Genomic DNA, 20,139 nt, shown 5'->3' with positions numbered 1-20,139 from the left:
GTATTATTCAGATTTTATTAAATATAAATAAAGAAAAAAACTGATCTTAAATTGTGTATTTTAAATAGTAAGATTATAAACTGGCCACACATTTTGTGAAAATTTAAATCAAGGCTTAAATACTGAGGACTTGTCAGGAATAAAAATCATAGATTTCCAAAGTTTTCAATGACCAGGACTGCTAATCACTCTTTTACAGTTCAGTTTTATGTCTTTGATTTTTAACTTAGTGTCAAATTTTTCACAGTCACAAGCAAATTTAAAAATAATTCTTTTGTTGAATACTGTATCAGTTTAAACGACCTTTGTCTGTGGCTTCCATCGTATAGGACAACTGTTTAATACAAATGCTGTAAAATCCCATCTTTCATTTACAGCAGGTGTGTCCAACCTTGTATGCCCCAGAGAAGATATCACTTTTGTGAACTGGTCCAAGGGCTGAGCACGTAAAAATTATATGTGACACACTGAATCTTCAAAGTCTAAGCTGAAAAATTATTATTTAATTGTAATTTTTCTGTGTTGTGTGTTCAAGTGTGTGTATAACAGTAACTATCATGTGATCATGTGATTCAACACATTTTATTGTCCTTGTGGCAGATATAGTATGTATTAATAACTTTATAAATGGTCTTGCATGCCACATCATGCAAAATGATGCGATGGATGCAGCCCTCGGGCCACACGCTGGAGACCCCTGCTTCATACTAAGAACAGCCGGTCTGGCGATTTTAGAAATGTTCTGATTCATTTCCTGTTGCTGGGACAGAGCACCTCACTAGTGCTGGACTGAATCTTTCATCAAAACACGAAAACGTCACCATTCATCATTTATCAGTATTACGCTTACATTTATTAATTTCGCTGACACTTTTCTCCAAAGTGACGTACAGGTCAAAGTAAAGAGAAGTGCACTTTAGCACAAAGAGCTTGACATGAAGACACACGACTACAGAAGCACAGTTAGTTTATCTGAGGCCACAGTTTTTTTGTGGCACATACTGTATTACCCGAGTACCTGCCTATAGAATTGAGTCTGGTGGGAAATATAAATGTGAGGACGACTGAATGCGTGATGCAAATTTATGCATCTGTCAGGGGATCGGGAGTGTGTCTGTAGGAGATGTGCTCTGAGACTCTTCTTCAATGCTGGAACACTTACACTTGAGTTGTGTTGATTGATGTCCTCTACTTTTCAAAATTGCTAAAACCTTAGTTGTTGCTTTGTTTCTTATGTAGAGCTGAAAAGTCATTTCTTTCAGTTGTTTTGTTTGATGATATGTAATGATTATGGGCAAGAAAAACAAACTCAGATCTACCCACCAGCTCTACACACCGTGGGGGAATTGTCAGTTTTTTCAATACAGTGATAATATTTCAGCTGTGGACATCAGTCTTTGAAGCCCTGTGTTACTTTACAAATGCTGTTTTAGACAGGCTTTTGTAAAAGAAATAAATGAAATATCTAAATAAAAAATAAAAACATTACAGTATTAATAACTGGACAGCACATAGAAGAGTGCATAAGCAACTGATTTCCTTAAGCAACATCCTTACCTTGATTTCCTTCAGTAAAACATTAAGTACAAATGAGCAAAAGGTGAGCTGTTTATATTCGTTTAATTAAACAGTTGTTACATTTGTACAGATTCAAAGAGAAATAAATGCTTGCAATGTAAAAGTACATTTCTAAGATTTTACTATGCCTGGCAGTGCTTTTACAACAATGTTTTACAACATCACCACTTGTCATCACTGTTTCCCCAGGGAGAGCTAAACACCTGGGCTCGTAGCTGTTTTATTCCAGGGATGTGTGGCTGCTTTCGATACCCTGCACATGCAAATCAGTGTCGGTGCCCCCTCCCTTAACCCCCCAGCTCCACAACCGAAAATCTCACACTCAACAGCTACTGTGAGCACCTGTTAGATGCTGGGGAAAAGCGGGCGCTGGCTGACTCATTTCAGTACTGAAGATGGTGTGTGTGGCAGTGCTCGGCGCATTTGCATTGCTGCGGTGTTCAGTTCACTGGTCTGTGCACTGGATGTAAGAGGGAAGGAAGAAACATTTTATTTCAGAGTAATTTCTCTCATCGTTGTTATTATGACAATAGTGTTTGAGGGTAAAGTATTCCTGACGGTATTTCCTTTAGATTAAATACTGTTTACCATTCATATTGCTATGCAGACTCTTCTGGAAAAGCACAGTAAAGGCAGCTAGAAATAAAAGAAATTTACTGTAACTTTTTCAAGTGTTAATACTGTACATGATTTATGTGACAGTGTGACAGATCTAGTGACTCTGTGAATGACAGCTGAAAGGCTGGGCAATACTGAAAAAAGTGACAAGTAAATCACGTTTACCTGATGCTTTTCTCCAAACTGACAGACAAAATTTGCCTACCTAGAACTATTTATACAGCCAGGTAATTTTACTGGAGTAATTTTTCTCAGGGTAAGCATGTTGCTCAAGGGTACTACAGCTAGAGATGGAAATTGAACCTGTAACCTTTGGGCACAAAGGCAGCAACTCTAACTACTATGCTACCAACTGTACCCCTTACAGCCTAATCATAAAACACAACTCATAAAAGTATATGCTGCATAAACAGACACTCAAATACTGATGAAGATGCATTTCCTCCTCATATGAAAGTACTGCGTCAGAATTGACTTTGTTGTATCTATAGAAGCAGGGAGGCCCTCTAGAGGAAGATCTTTGCAGCAACCTTAACAATTCAACCATGAAGAGCTGTCAGATATTACCTAAAGTTTTCACTGTGTTTGAGAGGTTTCATTGTGTCGAAAGGGTTTTCTGCCTCATCTCCCAGAATAGTGGGTGGGAATGAAAGTCGCACTCAGTCCAGCAAAAAGACTTTAGAGATTTGGTAAAAGAGCATAATCCATCCACCCATCATCAAGAACCGCTTGTCCCAAGCGGGGTCGGGGCGAGCCGGAGCCTAACCCGGCAACACAGGGCGCAAGGCCGAAGGGGGAGGGGACACGCCCAGGACAGCATGCCAGTCTGCCGCAAGGCACCCCAAGCGGGACTGGAACCCCAGACCTGCCACACGGCGAGCACCAGCCAAACCTGGTGCATAACAGAGCATAATGGATGTGTTCATTAGAAATAAATATTATTGCTCATGGTACATCCAGTGATTTATATATTATACACATTTTCACAAGCCTGATCATAAAATTCATATCTGTCCTGGGAAGAGCTTTATAATTACTGCAGTTTAATCATTACTATGGCAGTGCTCTCTACCCTGATGTACATCAAAAAGGAAATCCTAACAATGGATGCAGATGAGTCAAGGACTGAAATATTCATTTGCATTTATTCATTTAGCAGACACTTTTCTCATACATCTCAGAAAATAGTGTGTGCATTACATTAGCAGAAAGAGAGACTAAGATGTAGACTTGTGATTCTGAAGTGCAGTTAGTTTGTTTCTTACCACCATAATGAATCAATGTACATCACATGAGTAGCTACATAAAACTTTATCCAAATATCAACAATTCCCAGTCAAATTCCTAATAATTTATATATATATGTATATATATAGATACACACACATTACATTATAGGATTTACATTACATTACATTTAAATTGCTAACTGTGAGAAACACATTTGGAGACACCTCACGGAAGCATTTGAAGCTTTCAATGGATATGCATTATAAATCATTAATTTTTTTAAGGTATAGGGCAGCTGGTAGCACAGTAATTGGAGCTGCTGCCTTTGGGCCCAAAGGTAGAAGGTTTGAATGCCACCTCCAGTTATAATGTCCTTGAGCAAGGTAGTTACCCTAAAATTACCTAGTTGTATAAATGGGTAAATAATTGTAAGTAGCTTACCATTGTAATTTGTTTTGTAGAACAGTGTCAATTAAATTGTAAGATACTGAATGTACTGGCCAGCATTTAGCCATTAGACAAAGAATGGATTTTTCTCTGATGCCAGATATATTCTAAATATCCATACTTTTTTGGGTGCATAAAATATCACGTTAGCTGAAACATTAAGGGATCTATCTGCAGCATTAGGGTCAACAATGATTGCAACAATGATTGTGATGGATTGGCATCCCATCCAGGATGTACCGTACCTCATACCCTAATAGACCTCTGATACTGGCTCTAGACCACCATGACCCTGCATTGGAGGAGTTACTATTGATGATGAATGGGCAGATATGGTAAGCTTAAAGGAAAGGTGGTTTGATAAGAAAATACAAACTAGTAGGTGTTTTTTTTAATGCATAACAAAATACAAAACACACTGTGCCATCACCTTTAGTGCCAGCAGTCTCTGTATAGTCTGTAAGTTTGTAGCTCTGTATCAGTGCAACCATGTAACTCAATCTCAGCAGAAACATTGCAGGTACATCTGCAACTATATATTGCAGTTTGAATCTGCTACAGGTTCATGAGTTCAGCTTACTCGACATATTTACTGTGACAAGAAAAATTAGAACTCTCACTCTATCAGCCAGGGCTTGAGGATCATATGTGGGATTATATTATAACAATCTGCAATGAAAATTTTCTGAGAAATGTGTACATACTAATGCATATGAATACAAATTACCAATAAAAAGTGCTGTATATATTTTCCTAGATGAGAAATAAAATATCTTTATAATAGAGCTCCTTAGTGCTCTATGTCACTGTCACCCCTCCTCATCACCTGCAGAGGGTCCCAGCTGAATCAACAACAGTATGACCGAGAGGTTTTTGTACGACTCTGTATCACTGTGTGTACAAAGCTTTACTACTGATGTAGTGGAAACTCTTACAGTAATAATCTCCTGCATCTTCAGCCTGGACTCCACTGATGGTCAAAGTGAAATCATTGCCAGACCCACTGCCACTGAAACGGTCAGGAACACCAGATTGACGGGTGCTGGCCAAGTAAACTAACAGCTTAGGAGTTTGTCCAGGTTTCTGCTGATACCAGGCTAAAGGGTTATTTCCCCAACCACTGTAAACAGCAGGGCTGGTTTTACACTCCAAAGTTACTGTGTCTCCTGGGGCAGCAAATTTCACTGCATGGCTCTGAGTCACAGTCACCTGTGCTCTGGATTCTACAAGAAAGAATAAATGTCACACATTTTAAAGAAACTCTAACAAAAAAAATGCAATTAGTATATCAAACAATATTGTGAATGAATAAAATTGAACAAGTTTATTAAATAAAACAAGTTTTGTAAGGGCTACCGGCTCACCTTTACAGTAGCAGGAGATAGCCCAGATGAGGACTGTGGTCAGAATCATTGTTGTTGTAGGTTCTGTTGCTATGAAGGAGAACTCTCAGTCCTTAAGTGTTACACTCATCATTTTAAACACCCCTAGAGCACTGAAGCATGTTCTGCCAATGCAAAGTGTCTCCATGCAAATGCTCCTCCTTGATACAATAGGTTCTTATAGATTCTTCAGACAAGGACTGACGCTATCCCACAAACATTGTGTGTGGGACTGTGTGTGTTGGCTCCAATTGCTCGACCCGCAATTCCACCTCTCTCTTTTATAATATCTTTTATAAAACTTTAGAGATCAGTTGAGAGTGTCACTATTTTTTCCAAGCTCATCTCTAACAAGTTTTTTAAAACAGTACAATTGTCAAACTGCAAAATGTAGTTTACATTAGTCACAATAAACAAGAAAAAAAATTATTTAAAACTTTTCAGAAATGTTTGAGTTCCTCTGAAAATCTTCTTAGTAATTTTTACTTTTCTGAAATTTTAAATTTCTGAGTTTAAAGTTTTTTCATGCTTTTAATTAGATGAAACTTTTCTCCAAAGTGGTTTACTACCTCAAATTACCGTATTTACAGAGTAAAAGCTGGGTAATTTTTACTAGAACAATTCAGGGTAAGTACCTTACTCCAGGTTACTACAGTATAAAGGTCAAACCCATGACTTCTAACTACAAAGGGAGCAATGCTAACCACTACTGGCTGTCCTTAAATTTGTGAAAATAGTGAAACAATTTTTCCTGTTGCAGAATTTAACATTACTTTTGTAGTAATTGCTTGTGATGACATGAAAACTCATAATCTGTGAGCAAATTATACTTTTTTATAATGATAAGAATATGAATATGAATATTGTCTGTTATGCTGACCACATAGAAGAATGTCAGGAAAGTTGTGTTCTTCAGAGGCAGAGTCACACAAGTGACTGGTGGAATAAAACATCTCTACTGGTAAGAAGTGAAACACTTGTTCTGTCTGACTGAATGCGTTGGTGTAACTGCCCTGTGATGCACTGCTGTTCTGTTCACAGTAACCTCTCCTAGTGCCCTGTACTTGGTTCTGGTTCCTGGTTGTGGCTTAGAGTGATCCTGTCTGGATGAGTAGTATGTGTAAATTAATTATATTAGGTTTATGGCAATTTGGAGCAATACAGCTCAAACCAGACCTAAGCCTTTTGCAGAATATTCACATATACACATTTACTCACTAGGGACAATTTAAAATAAGAATTGCACCTGAACTCTTCTTCTCACATTCACACATCCAACACAGTTAATCACCTTCACTTGGACATGTAGTAATAAGTGCATGTACATTGTGTATGTCATAGATAAATAGATGTCCATTAGCGATAGCAAACCAAAGAGCCTCTGTGTTTTGATAAATTTTAAGGCAGAATTTGGGTTTTTTCTTGTAATGAAACATACTGTGCTTGCAATAATACGAAAAAACAAAACAATAAAAATCAATTGACAAAAATGGTCAAACCGGCAGTATCTGAAAAGGAGGCCAATATGGCTGCAAAGTTACAAAACTAGCCAGAATGAACATAAAATCATACAGGGACCTCATAATTATACACATGGCTCAGATGCTTGATGATGAAAAAGGACTGGTATGAGATTATTATCAGTTTAATGCCTGCTTTTCAAGTTTTTCTCATAAACAAGACAGAAGCAAAGACATTCGAGTATGTTTTGAATTGCCAAAAAGTGAAATTAAGTATGGTACATTTACATTTATTAATTTAGCAGATGCTTTTCTCCAAAGCAACATACATAACATAGAAAATACAAGGTGTGCATTACATTAGCAGAGAGAAAAAGTGCAAAATCACTGCCAATGATAAAGATAGCACTCACTGATAAAGGCTGAGAAATCTCCATATAGCAGAACTAAAAAAAATATTCCAAGCAGTCTCAGCAGTTTCAGTATGCCATGAGTACCAGCTCATTTAGTGCAGCTGAGATTAGAAGAACCATAAAATTACTAAGGTTTTCAACCAGTGCCTCTATTACAAGGACTGTAAACCGGTAGAAACATAACAGTTCAATCATTACTGTAGGAAGGTAGTGAATTGCATAAAGTAATGTAAAGCACCATGGTGCATAGCAGCACTCTGACTGGAAGTTGAACCTCCTACCTTTTATTCACAAGTCCAGCCTTTTAACCAACAAGCCCTCAGCCTCTCCTGGGCTGTGTAACCTCCCCAATGAGAGTTTTTTGCAAATATCATTGCACTCAAGCCCATGCTGAGCCTCCAGGAAGTTCCTGATGCCTCTCTCACCAAAGTTGGTCCTGGAACCAGGTGTCTTGAGAGAGTGGATCTGGGGGTCTGTGAGGTAGGTTAATCCTTTTCCATTTCCTGTCACCCAACCTTAGGAGACACAATGGACCACAGCCATTAGGTACACATTGTCAACATCAATGTACAACTAAAGCTGGAAAAACCAATACTAAATTATAGATTAACAGCTCTATCCCCAGGCATCTTCACAACTGAAGTCCACAGGATGCCTGTGCAGTGTACGGTTTTTGAAATATTAAAGATTTAATGGTGATAATGTGACAGAAGGTGAACATTTCAATTTTAGGTCTTGGCACAATTCTCACATGTGCTCCATGTGTAACACAGACAGAAAAGGAAACCAACTTACCTTGTAAGTCTACAACAACTTCTGTACCACCTGAGAACTCAAAGGTAAAATGTCCAAAGGCAATGCCGTAGTCTGTGGCTTTGTAATCTCGCACCACTTTGGTCGTGTTGTTGGTCAGCTTCACAAAGTCTCCCAGCATGTAGGGCTCAACAGTCATGCAGCCAACTATGACATTGTCTTCCAGAATCTGACAAAACGAGCAGAGTGACTGAAAAACTAATTCACAACCTAAATAAGTAAACAATTACATACACAGTGATGGGAAAGACACTGGCACACAAACACTACAAGTACAGAATCTGTCAATCATAGCCCTGGGGCACCCCAATATATCCAGTTAAAAAACAAATAAAACTGGAAGTTATTGGGGATTGGTTTACACAACCCGGGCAGGGTACAAACTTAAATACAAGATTTTTCTGCTCCTTGTAATGCACAATTGTTATTCTTAGAATTTTACATTTAAATAAAAAAATAAGAATTTAACTCTAGCATTATATTTGTGAGAAAATTTTTTGTAATACCTAGCATTTTGAAATGGGCTCAAAGGTGATCGTGTAGGTTCTCAGTTTTACGTTGCATAACTGGTAACCCTCTCGTGAACAATGAAAAACAGTTTGCACATACTATGTGGGGAGCAATAAAACATGAAAAGTAAAAAAAATTGTGGTGTATTTGGTTCCTGCTACACAAAAGGTGAAAGTCATGCTGAAGTCATTTTTGAGGTACCCTCCCCAGGCTGAGAGAGTGAATGTGGTATTTGCAAAGTTAAACTTAATTGAGTTATCAGGCCTTAAAGTAGGTGAAGATAATTCCAGAGCTGATTAAATATTCTACCTATTATATACTCCTGGGTTGTTGTAGCTGCAGATGAAGAGGATTAAGGTGAAATCTAAAGTTTCCTGCTTGGAATTTTTCAGTTTCAGCTATATCATTAAAAAATTGAGAGGAACTGTTGAAGCAAAGGCATGATCTGAAAGACTTAAGAACTTTTTGGAGAAGAAGGAGAAAAAGATGAAGCATTTTAAAAAAAAAGAACACCTTATCAAGAATGGGAGTGTATTTCATAATGCTTTTGGCCAGTGTAATAGTCAGTGGTGCCTGAAATACTATACAGGTGGAAGGCAGAATGGAGTGAACTAAATATCAACAAATCTTTGAAGTTGGTCCAAGAGTAAATAAAAAATACTAAAGCTGATGTTGAGAGCCATGCAACAAAACACTTTCGAATTGTTTTGGAAAGGCCTTCATACCCAGACTTGAATACTGAAAATACGTGGGATGATCTCAAACACGCAGTGCTTTTAAGAAGACCTAAACACTTTTGACCTAAAAAAATTTAACAGTCTGTTAAATTTAGTAAATAAATAGTAATAGTTTTTACTCTGCAGGGATTGACAACTTTTCACCTGAAGAACCAGTGAAATATGCATTTTGACCAGTAGTGCCTCAAAAACTATCAATTCAAGACACGTTTATTAATTATGTTTATGGCAGACACCACACAGGTCCAGATATACTAAATTTTAGCCATTTTTCAATTATTTTTCTCTTTATAGAATATCTTACTAGTATCAATGAACGGAGGAAATGAGACCAGCATCTTCAGAAAGCAGGAGAAGAGCAGCAGCCCTCATAAAACTAAGACACAATCCTGGGAGCCCTACCAGCAACACCTCAGAAGGAATGAAGAAGATCTGCATAGCCACTCTCTTTTCATAGAGCCTCTTGTTGAACTCTGTCACATAATGTTGTGCTGTCATCTGCCTCTCCACATCATTGAAGTGGTAATGGAGCTCCTTTGCAGAGAGGTATTCCTTCCCAACATATCTGAAAAAACATAAGTGATACATAAGAACAGAGCTGAGCACTTCTCACACACACACAGTCTGAAGCCGCTTGTCCTGAGCGGGGTCACGGGGAACCAGAGCCTAACCCAGCAACACAGTGCACAAGGCTGGGGGGGAGGGGACACACCTCGAATGGGACACCAGTCTGTCACAAGGCACCCCAAGCAGGACTCGAACCCCAGACCCACGGGAGAGCAGGCACAGGCCAAATCCACTGTGCCACTGCACTCCCCCAAGCATTCCTCAATAAAATTAAAACCCTTTCAAACAATACAGCCTTCCATACAAAAAGCATACACATCCTATGGAACTAGGAAACAAATTAATTTATACTAAACTCCCCTAATGATCCAAACATCCAAACGTGGTATGAAATATGTGCATACTTTCCCAGCAATTCCTCCTGGTGTAGGAACTGTACCCAGAATGCAGCTCTCTGCATGCCCTGCTTCCCCATGGGGTCTCCAATGTAGACCATAGTTTCTCGGGATATCCACAGACCAGAAGCCTTGGAGTACTTCATAAGAAGTGCACCTGGTGAGATCACAAGGCCAGTTAGACACATTCAGTACCCTCACTGGGAAATTCACCAGTACACTTAGTTGTACTTTTATTATAACTGTAAAATATTACGAAAGTATTGTTACTGATACTGTACAGGTATGACAAATCTTTTATCTGTTGTACTTTTACAGGTTTTTACCATAAGAGTTGATGAATTTCACCAAAATTCCAAAAAATATTAAATCTTGTTAAACTCTTTTTACAATTTTCAGACTGAGTGACCTTAGGCTAACTCATCTGGAAAGAAGTAATTGAGGTCATCAATCCTTAGGGAACTTGAAATGGGGATAAATGAAACAGAGCTAAACTCTGCCACTGTCTTTAGAATACAGATAGTACCCGAGTTACAACATATGCAACATATGCAACAACAGCTGTCCCATCAGCCTTATTATATTATTATGCTATTTTTTGGTCATAATGTCTAAGGATGATAATACCAGCTGGCTGTGCTGCTGCAAGGCACCTATATCTGTTATTGTTTGGGTGCCCAGCAGAAACTTCATTTTGCTTCCAAAACTACTTCTTTGTAATTCTCTTCAAGTTAGATTTTTTTTTTTTTATATAAAGGGAATTTTCGACTTACAACAAAGTCAACTTATGATGGGGTTGCTGAAACAGAATCCTATCATAAATTGAGGACCACCTGTATTATTGGCATTTTTTAATATGAACACAAAACATTTCTTACTGTAGGCCTTCCGGAGTTTTCTCAGCTTGAAAATCCCCGTGTTTCTCAGTCTTTTTAATAGACATTCATGACACACCCCTGATAACAGGGCAATGTAGTCCTGCTTTGTAAGGGTGCATGGTTCCTCAGGGATTTCAGCACCTATCATACACCCCTGAAGACATTTCACAGGGTACTGATGATGTATTAAAGTGGACTCGTGCAAGTAAAGCTTTGAAAGGTCCCCGTTTTTATCCACGAGTTCAAAAGAGCTATCCGTCTCTGTTGAAAGACATAATGGATGACTAAGGACCTTGTCTGATGAATGATGAATGGGACCTGTGGGTTTGTCTGAAATTTCAGTCCAGCTGCTTTGCTTGTCGTCCTCACTCATGTCTGTGGGACAGCTCATGTCCACCCACCCATTCACTCCCTCGTCCACTAGAGCTTCCTTGCCACTACCATCCCCAGTGCTAAGTGAAGAAGCAGTTTCGGAAAAGGAAATCTTCTGCCAGGAGGACACAGAACTCAGGCTGTCACTGAGGGAGCTTGAGGATGACTTTGACCTCTTTTTGCATCCATTGGACTGCTGTGTCTCACTTCTACTGGTAGCTTCATAGACTATATTGCTGCCACGCAGTTCCATTACATCATCCTCAGTACTGGCTTCTGTGAGACACAGCATATCGACTGCTTTTTCAATTTTTTCCCTATTCTGGGAGGTGACATATCTGTGGATTTCCTTATTCCCCACATTTTTCACTTTGCATGTGGCTTGAGGCCCAAAATGATCATTTTCACCTTGTTCACCATTCTCACTGATTTCTGTGACACAGCTCATATCCACCCATCCATGCACGTCCTCTGCAATTAGGTCACTGCCATTTCCTGTCATACTGAAAGAACCCGCATCAGAGATCTTCTGCCAAGAGGACTGTGAACCCAGACTGTCACTGAGAGAACCTGAGGACGACATCTTATGCCAGGAGGACTGTGAACTCAGACCTTCGTTTTTGGAACTGGAGGATGACTGTAGATCCTCTCTGCAGTCATGCATCAGAATCACCTGACCTGTATATGTTGATCTAGGGATTGTTGATTTAAAACATCTGCTTTGCCCCTCCTCTTCACAATCCTCTGTGGGACACTGTGTATCAATGAGAATGGTGGAGTTCTCAGCTGCTTGGCCATTCAAAGCATTGCAGCAGAGTTCCTGTTTGGGAAGATACATTAGATGTGGAGAAGAGAACTCCTGTTCCGATGGCTGTGGGCCCACCTTGTGTTTGAATAAGCCAAGAGGGACCTCACACCTTTCTCCATGCTGTTCCAGATTTCCACCCTCCTTTTGTTTCTCCTGTCTTTTACCCTCCGGTCCTGAAGATTTTTTTAAGTTTGGGATTTTAACAGTACACTCTGTGACTGGGGTTTCTGTAGCTGTCTTCAAGGCTGTGATGCAGACTCCAGATGAACCTTCACATCTGTTTGCAGTCATCCGGTTGGAAGTCTCAAAGGCTTCACAGACTGAAGCATGGTATTGAGTAAAATTTTCCATCACCTTAAAGAAACCACTAAATGAAAACCGTACAGGGACTTTCTCCATGGACCTGTAACTGTCTGGGATGAAGGAGCCATCCTCGGAATTTAAGAAGGGATGAATATGGAAGAGAGTCTTCACTTGACTCACCAGGCACATGATCTCCCTGCTCAGTCGGTCCCTGTCTAGTCCATCTGTTAGACTGTAGGTGTCTAACAGTTCCATGGCCTCCCGGCTCACTTGCCAAGCTTGGTATACAGTTTCTGCTGGTGACCCCAGCCACCTGTGAGTGACGGCCAGTGAGTAGGCTGCCTTTGTGAACAAGTGCAGCTCTAGTTTACTGGGAACTGCCTCTTCATCTGTCTTGGTCAGCAAACCAATCTCGAAGGCCTCCTTGGCTTGGATTAAGAATGCTTCTCTCTGAGTGTTGGAACAGCTTGGAGAAAAACTGTAAGACAGAAGGCATGTTCCCTGAGTTACCTGCAAAAATTGAAATAGAATAAGAGTGAGCAAAAATGATCGAACTATGAGAAAACAGAGTTACTCTAGGTGATTCTCAACACTAGCCATAGTCTTCATTCCCTAACAGATAACTCTACTTTCATATTCCTATGGTTTTAGCCTCCTTTCCCTTCCTACTTCTAATTCATTCCACCCACATCTCACTCACAACCTATATTGCAATTTGTTAATAACTCACCACATTGGAAAGCACATACAGCGGAGTGTACTGACTGTAGACCACTGACATCTTGGCTGCCTCAGCTGCTGACAGGAGACGATGATCTTTCTCTTTCAGAAAACACTGAATAAAAACACACTATTATTACCTGTGTGGAAACCTTTATGAACCGTGAACAACAATGGATGATTATGTGCTGAAAGTTGAAGTGACTTGATTACAAGAAACAGATGCGAATCTTAAAGGCAAACAAAACTCCGGTACAGTATATGTATAATAACTGTTTGATTCTTACCAGATCAATGTGAGGACTGGTCTTGAATGTGTGGAAGTCTTTGTCATTCATGGACACCAGAATGTTGGCAAAAAGGCCAAGGGATGCCCCAATACCCTGGAGGAAACAGTTTTGCTTAATGTCTCGTAATCTGGGTCACACACTGATTCCTTTAGTAATTAACTGAAAATTAATGAAAGGAAAAATCAACGAAAGGACAGTTAAGGAAAACTGCTATCAACAAGACCAATGAAAACGCAGTTAAATGCTGTATTACAGCAACAAGTGGCCACTTAGCCTAAACTGTTTTGAAATGTTTAAAGTAATTACTTGAAGTACATTACAGTACTGATCTCTCAAGCTTACGTATGGTGTAAATGTTCATGCACTGTAACTTTCTAATCATCCCCAGATAAACCTTTACACAGCTGCTACTCCAGCATTGTATGTAAATGGTTGTGTGCCGTTCAAAAAAAAAAAAAAAAAAACTATAGGAAGGTTATTGGGATTTGTCTATCCTGCATTTTATGCACCTACTCGTGCAATGAACATTGGTGCATCAAGTGGAAAGAAGCAAGCTAGGTTTACTTGAGAATCATATGTCTGTTTCTCCAAATGTAATGTAATGCACAAATTGTATTTTCGCTGAGATGTACGTCAAGAAGCATCTGCTAAATGAATAAATTTGTGTTTTTGACTGAATGTGAATGATGCAATAATTTACAATTTTTATTTAATACATCCAATACTGTTTAACAGAAACTCTGATACCTTCTTGTCAGGTTGAGGGAGAGCAAAAAACCCAACGAGAGATGCCCACATCAGCTCAGCAGCCTCACGCCACAGTCCTGAAGAGATCATACACAGCTGCATCTTTAGATTAAAACACATACACAATCTAAAACACTTATGAAGAAAAAAAAACACATCAGCAGAGAAATTTCAGGCAAGGGAGAATTTAAGAGAGCAAAACAGGCCCATAAATGCACACCTACATACACACACTTCTTACCCAGCTTTTGGAGCACCTGCCCTCGTATCTGTACACTAACGGACTGGACAAGAACTCGATCGCTGTCTACATGGTACTTCCAGCACCCTAGAGACAGAACATACACACAAAGGTGAATATGAACATATACACAATCACCTGGGGACCATAGTGTGCTACGTCAATGGATAAAAAAGTGGATCTTGGAACCACAGCTTTGGATGATGATTTTAAAGACAGTTTGAACAATTATTTGTGAAATACTTAATGAACAAAAAATAATGAGAATAAATACAGCATCCCATTTTTTTAAAATAGTTTCTGTATATCTCGATATTTTCAAAATTCTGAATCATATTTGCCCCAGCTTTGATACTAATAATAAAAAGCAGATAATCAAAAACAATGTCTAAAAATCAGCTGAGTGTCAGAATCCCACATGTTCTAATCCCCACATTTTTTGTTTAGTACTATAATGTTTTTAGAGCTCATCTTAAAAACTGAGATGGTTATTTGTTACTCAAGATTTTATTTGAGTGATACTGAAGTTCAGAATTTTAGCTTCAAGAATCCATTGCCATAAAACTAAGACATCAACGGAGACAAATCAGGTTTTATCTAAGACATTTTAACTAAAGTCAGTACTTAAAGAAATAATCTCATATTTTTCCCAGAACCACCTGCATAAACTGTAAAAGTCAGTCTGAAAAATCTGAGTGAAACATTCTCATAACAGAGAAATTACACAGCGCTGAAAACTGTCTTTGATAACATCATGTGCCATGTAGTCCGGTGGCTCAAATATCTATGACAAGTGGAATTGAGCCCCTGCAATTCAACATGAAATGACCCCTGAACTTACCTGTTTCTCCACTGTTGTTAATCAGACTGCTCAGTATATATTCTGCCTTCTGCAGTTTACCTGTAAAGAGATACAAAGAGCAATTCAATTGAAATGCTCCATTACAGAATTAATTGGTCCACTTGAGTTGTACTGAAAAGGAGTGATGGAACAAGCAAGGATTTTGTACTACTGTAGTGATGTGAGGTGAAGGGCATTCTTATGATGTACTAATCTTGTAAGACAACAGTAATGCTGGAGATTCTTTTGGGAAATTTTTGACCTTATCCTGAAAATTTCCACTTCATAAACATGGACTGACATATTTTAGCGATCCTGCAGACTACTAACGGAACCTGCTTTTTGAACTGAACCTTAGTTCGACATTGGATGATGGCCTTACCGGAGCTGACAGAGAGACGGGCCTGTCGGATGACAACCTGGGGGGCGATTGGTGTATCTGGGTAGTACTTGTGCAGGGCCTTGATGATCCTCAGCAGTTGGTTGGAAGCATCTGTCCAGTACAGGAAACGGTCCATCAGAAACACCACAGAGACGGCACTCTGTGAATCCCCCACAAGGATACAAGCCTTCAGGAATGCCTGAAAGAGAACAATGAGAAAAACTCTAGGTTCCACACAATGCTGTGGAGTTTCTAAAATGATCATACTGCATTTGTTAAAAAGAAGTCTATTTTATATGAAAAGAGAAGATTTCATATCATTTAAAAGGTGGAAACTCATGTTTCATCAAGTTGTGAACTCAGATATTTAGGCCCAGGTCCATGATTCAATTAAGTACCCAAAGTGTATCCCAGTCATATTATGGCATCACAGCACAGTGGTGCAGCAGGTAGCACTGAAGCCTCAGAGCATCTGGGCTGTGCATTCTGACATGAGTTTCATGTGTTTCAGGCGAACTGGTGACTATAAATTGCCCTTAGTGGAAGTGTGTGTTATGCAGCACTGATGTATAAATGGGTGAATGATTTTAGGGAGTTTAGTGCTTGTGCAGTATTGTTACTCGCTGTGAACAAAGGCATCAGTTAAATACTAGAACTGCATGTTGCTTTGGAGAAAGCCATCTCCTAAGTGAACACATATAAATGAACTGTTACAGACATTGTGATGTCCTTTCAAGGGAGTATTTTTTCTTTAAAATAGATAGCAAGTGAAAAGTGGGTATTATGGTGGTGCTGAAAAGAAAAAGCAGAAGATTTAGGTAGATTCAATAGATTCAGAAATGAAAATGAAAATAACAGTACAGCATGAAAATTTAATTACAACACTTTAGTATATTAATATTATTCTATTTTAGTATTATTTTTACATTTACATTTATTCACTTAGCAGATGCTTTTCTCCAGAGCGACTTACAATCATGGATACTATGTAGTGTTACTAGCCCACACACCTTACTCACCAAAGTAACTTACACTGCTAGATACACTACTTACAATGGGTCACTCATCCATACATCAGTGAAACACACTCTCTCAGTGTCACTCACACACTATGGGGGAACCTGAACAGCATGTCTTGGGACTGTGGGAGGAATCCCACGGAGACACGGGGAGAACATGCAAACTCCACACAGACTGAGCGGGGATTGAACCCATGTCTCTCACACCACCCACCACATGAATAATATGTAAAATTAATAAAAAAATATAACAAAGCCTTGTTATTCAACATGCATTCCTGCATGTAATTGCTTGAATATACTTATGGTTAATATAATACAGTATAAAGGGATTAGTGACTCACAGTGAGGTTGTTGGAATGGAACCATGCTGTAAGATGAGGACCACTTGTATATCATATGTGCGCTAATGTACAGATAGAGAGGCTGTAACAGCCACCAATTCTGCAATATGAGGCTATGAACTGTTAGGTATCCAGTATCGAGAGTAATATATAAGCATCTTTTATTATCAATAGAAGACACTAACAATTAAAATTGAGGCGGTTTCATTGTTTAGTAGCTTGTTTTCAAAAGCTCGTTCTTTTACCAGTAACTGGGACAGGTGCTGGCTAATGAGGTCCTTAAGGTTGGTCTTGTCCTCCGAGTTGACAGACTGCTTATACTGCCATTTCTCTGGCACAAATGGCCACATCATAGCAACTGCCTCCTGGAGCAGCACGCTCAGTTCAACAGGAAGGGATTCTGGGTGTGAGAGGTCAGACAGAACAGACAGACACAGCCTTAAACATTTTAGTTTAACTTAAATAGGTTCTCAAATTTTAATTTTTTAAAGCAAATATTGAAACAGATGTTCCAAATCTCTCTGAGTAATTCCTAAAATGCTTTTGTACAAGATTTATAGAAGAACAAGCTTATTCAACAAGCTGTGCATCTTTTCCAGTTCTCTGAAAAAATGTTGATGACAGTGAACAGGACAACCGGCAACCAGAAGAATGGACTCAGTCACAAAGACAACGGACATGCCAGTCTCAGGAAACAAAAAGAGGACAGAGAGGACGTTATGGAGGCATACTTTCCCTGTGGTTGCCAGTTGTCAACACTGACCTTATGGTACATAATATTAACAACAAATATACAATAGCAGAACATGGGATTTGAACCATGGACCTTCAAACTTGCTGCTGCAGGTGGCTTACCTGTTTAAATGAGCAGTTTTGGTTCTGGAAAAAAATCTGAATTGTTTAAATTTCGTAATAAGTTAAATTTAATAAATAAAGAGCTTTGCTGATGTATGATGAAAACTGAATATACACTATTAAGTATTTGAAGAACTCTGATTTGAATCCAGGAGGCACGATAATGCAGCGGGCTTGGCTGAGGCCTGTTCCGTGGTGGTTCTGATGTTCAAGTCCTGCTTGGGGTGCCTTGCGGCAGACTGGCGTCCCACCCGGGGTGTCCCCCCTCCTCCTTCAGCCTCGCGCCCTGTGTTGCAGAGTTAGGCTCCAGCTCGCCACGACCTCACTTGGGACAAACGCTTGTAGACCCTGTGTGTGTGTTAACTCCACGTGGAGTGGTAGCACACCAGGTAGCACTGGTGCCCCATAGCTCCTGGGCCATGGGTTTAAACCTGTCCCAGTCTGTGTGGAGTTTGCAAGTTTTGCATGTCTGTATGGTTTCCTCTGGGTGCCCTGGTTTCTTCCCATAGTCCAAAGACATGTGTTTCAGCTAAACTGGTCACTTTAGATTGCCATAGTGTGCAAATAAATGTATGTAATTGCCCTGGGATGGATAGACATTGTGTCCAGCGAACATTGTGCCTCATGCCCTATGCATCCGAAATAGGCTCTGGACCCCGCAATGGACAAGTGGTCATTGATGTATGGATTGATGGCCACGGGGTAACTGCAGATAATTTTGGAAACTGGCTCAATATTGCCCCCTGGTGGCCCTTTATCTTCCAGGCCAAAGACACAAATCTATATAGATTTTCACCTACCCCAGCACTTTTGAAACTCTTCCTTATCCTCCTCAGCAGGCTGACCTGGTCTGACCAGCACTGCTGCTCGGCACTCCTCCAGCTTCCACACCACATCCTGATTGTTCATGTCCCCCCTTCCGTACAGGCTCGGGCCACAGGACCTGTATTTGGTCTGTGTAAATCACATCAAATCAAAGATTATAAAATAAAACGGGTGGTATAGTGACATAGTGGGTACCACTCGCGCTTCATTTATTACTGCTGCTCAGTCTTTGTTAAGTTTGCATGTTTGCCACAGGTTCACATGGGTTTCCTCCAGGTGCTCTGGTTCTCTGCCACAGTCCAAGGACATGTAACTCCGGTGAACTGGTGACTCTAAATTGCCCTTAGTGTGTGTATTAACGAGTAAATCAGTGAGTGTGACGTTCACTGCAATAGACTGGCATCCATTCCAGGATGTGCCTTGTCCTACGGTCCAGGATCAGCTCCTCACCATTTCAAACTGGTACTGGATAAGGAGTTCTTGATAATGGACGGATGGATGGATGGAAATTAATGGTGTTCTCCAAAACTCACCTGCCTGACATAAGAATTTGGGTAGACATGCCCTCAGAAGCTAGCTAATTATGTAAGATTACACACTGTATTACAGATGATATTATTATAATAAAAATGCAATTTGTAATTTTTTCGACACCAGAGCTGGAATTAATTGTAGAAAATTTAAATACTAGTATTGGGCTAAAAAAATGTATTTTTGTCAAACTATCAAAATTATTCATAACAGCAAGGTAAAGGAGAGTGAGTTAGTAGTTAGAGCAACTGAGTTGTTGTTGGCTTCAGGCTTGTGACTTTAAAAAGTAATTTTCCTACAAACGTAGTACATAACTACTAAAATGTCCATGTTAGCCAAGTAATCATCGCATAAAAGGGTGGGTTACTTACTCGTAAATTTAATGCCCTCGAACTGCAAATTGTTTTATTGTGCGAAGACACGATTTTAAGTTTACAACGAACTGGAAAATACAACTTACTTCCTAGTTAGGGGCCGCCTCGAGACGTAACCAATGAAACGACGCTTGGTGGGCGGGTCTACTTCCATTCTTTTCCTTCATTGGATCCGTTGGATAATTGACACATCAAAGACGCGTCTATGATGCATGAGCAGTCACAGGATTTTATAACTGGAAATTCCCGGGGAAAAGCATATGTTGTCACTTGCACAAAAGTCTGATTATTCACGCGTAATTTCTTATTCGGGGAGTGTTAAGAGGTGAAAAGGAGCAACTTCCTGAACTGTGTTTGAAATCGGGGTCATTCTGGCCGAAAAACTGAGGCAATGTGGAGAATGACGTAAACAGCTGATGCAAGGAAAACAAAAAGCTACCTCCATGTCTTTTAAATGTT

At 39.6% G+C, this 20,139-nt stretch overlaps 1 protein-coding gene across 1 annotated transcript; it reads right to left on the bottom strand.

Moving 5' to 3' along the window:
- Positions 1-7,068: 7,068 nt before the first annotated feature.
- Positions 7,069-19,747, bottom strand: alpk1 (alpha-kinase 1). Its single transcript, XM_018744355.1, has 14 exons — positions 19,678-19,747; positions 18,751-18,904; positions 17,341-17,495; positions 15,733-15,931; positions 15,351-15,410; positions 14,510-14,596; positions 14,269-14,345; positions 13,519-13,614; positions 13,242-13,346; positions 11,029-13,021; positions 10,160-10,307; positions 9,591-9,753; positions 7,924-8,110; positions 7,069-7,643 (listed from the first exon to the last, which is right to left on the bottom strand). Exons 2-14 carry the CDS (start codon positions 18,857-18,859, stop codon positions 7,417-7,419), a joined length of 3,606 nt encoding a protein of 1,201 aa, XP_018599871.1. The 5' UTR covers positions 18,860-18,904; positions 19,678-19,747; the 3' UTR covers positions 7,069-7,416.
- Positions 19,748-20,139: the final 392 nt, after the last annotated feature.

Source organism: Scleropages formosus, chromosome 13 (assembly GCF_900964775.1).
Source record: "Scleropages formosus chromosome 13, fSclFor1.1, whole genome shotgun sequence".
Classification (NCBI taxonomy): Eukaryota; Metazoa; Chordata; class Actinopteri; order Osteoglossiformes; family Osteoglossidae; genus Scleropages; species Scleropages formosus.
Note: the sequence above shows the minus strand (reverse complement) of the source record. Positions and strands in the feature narration are given on the sequence as shown.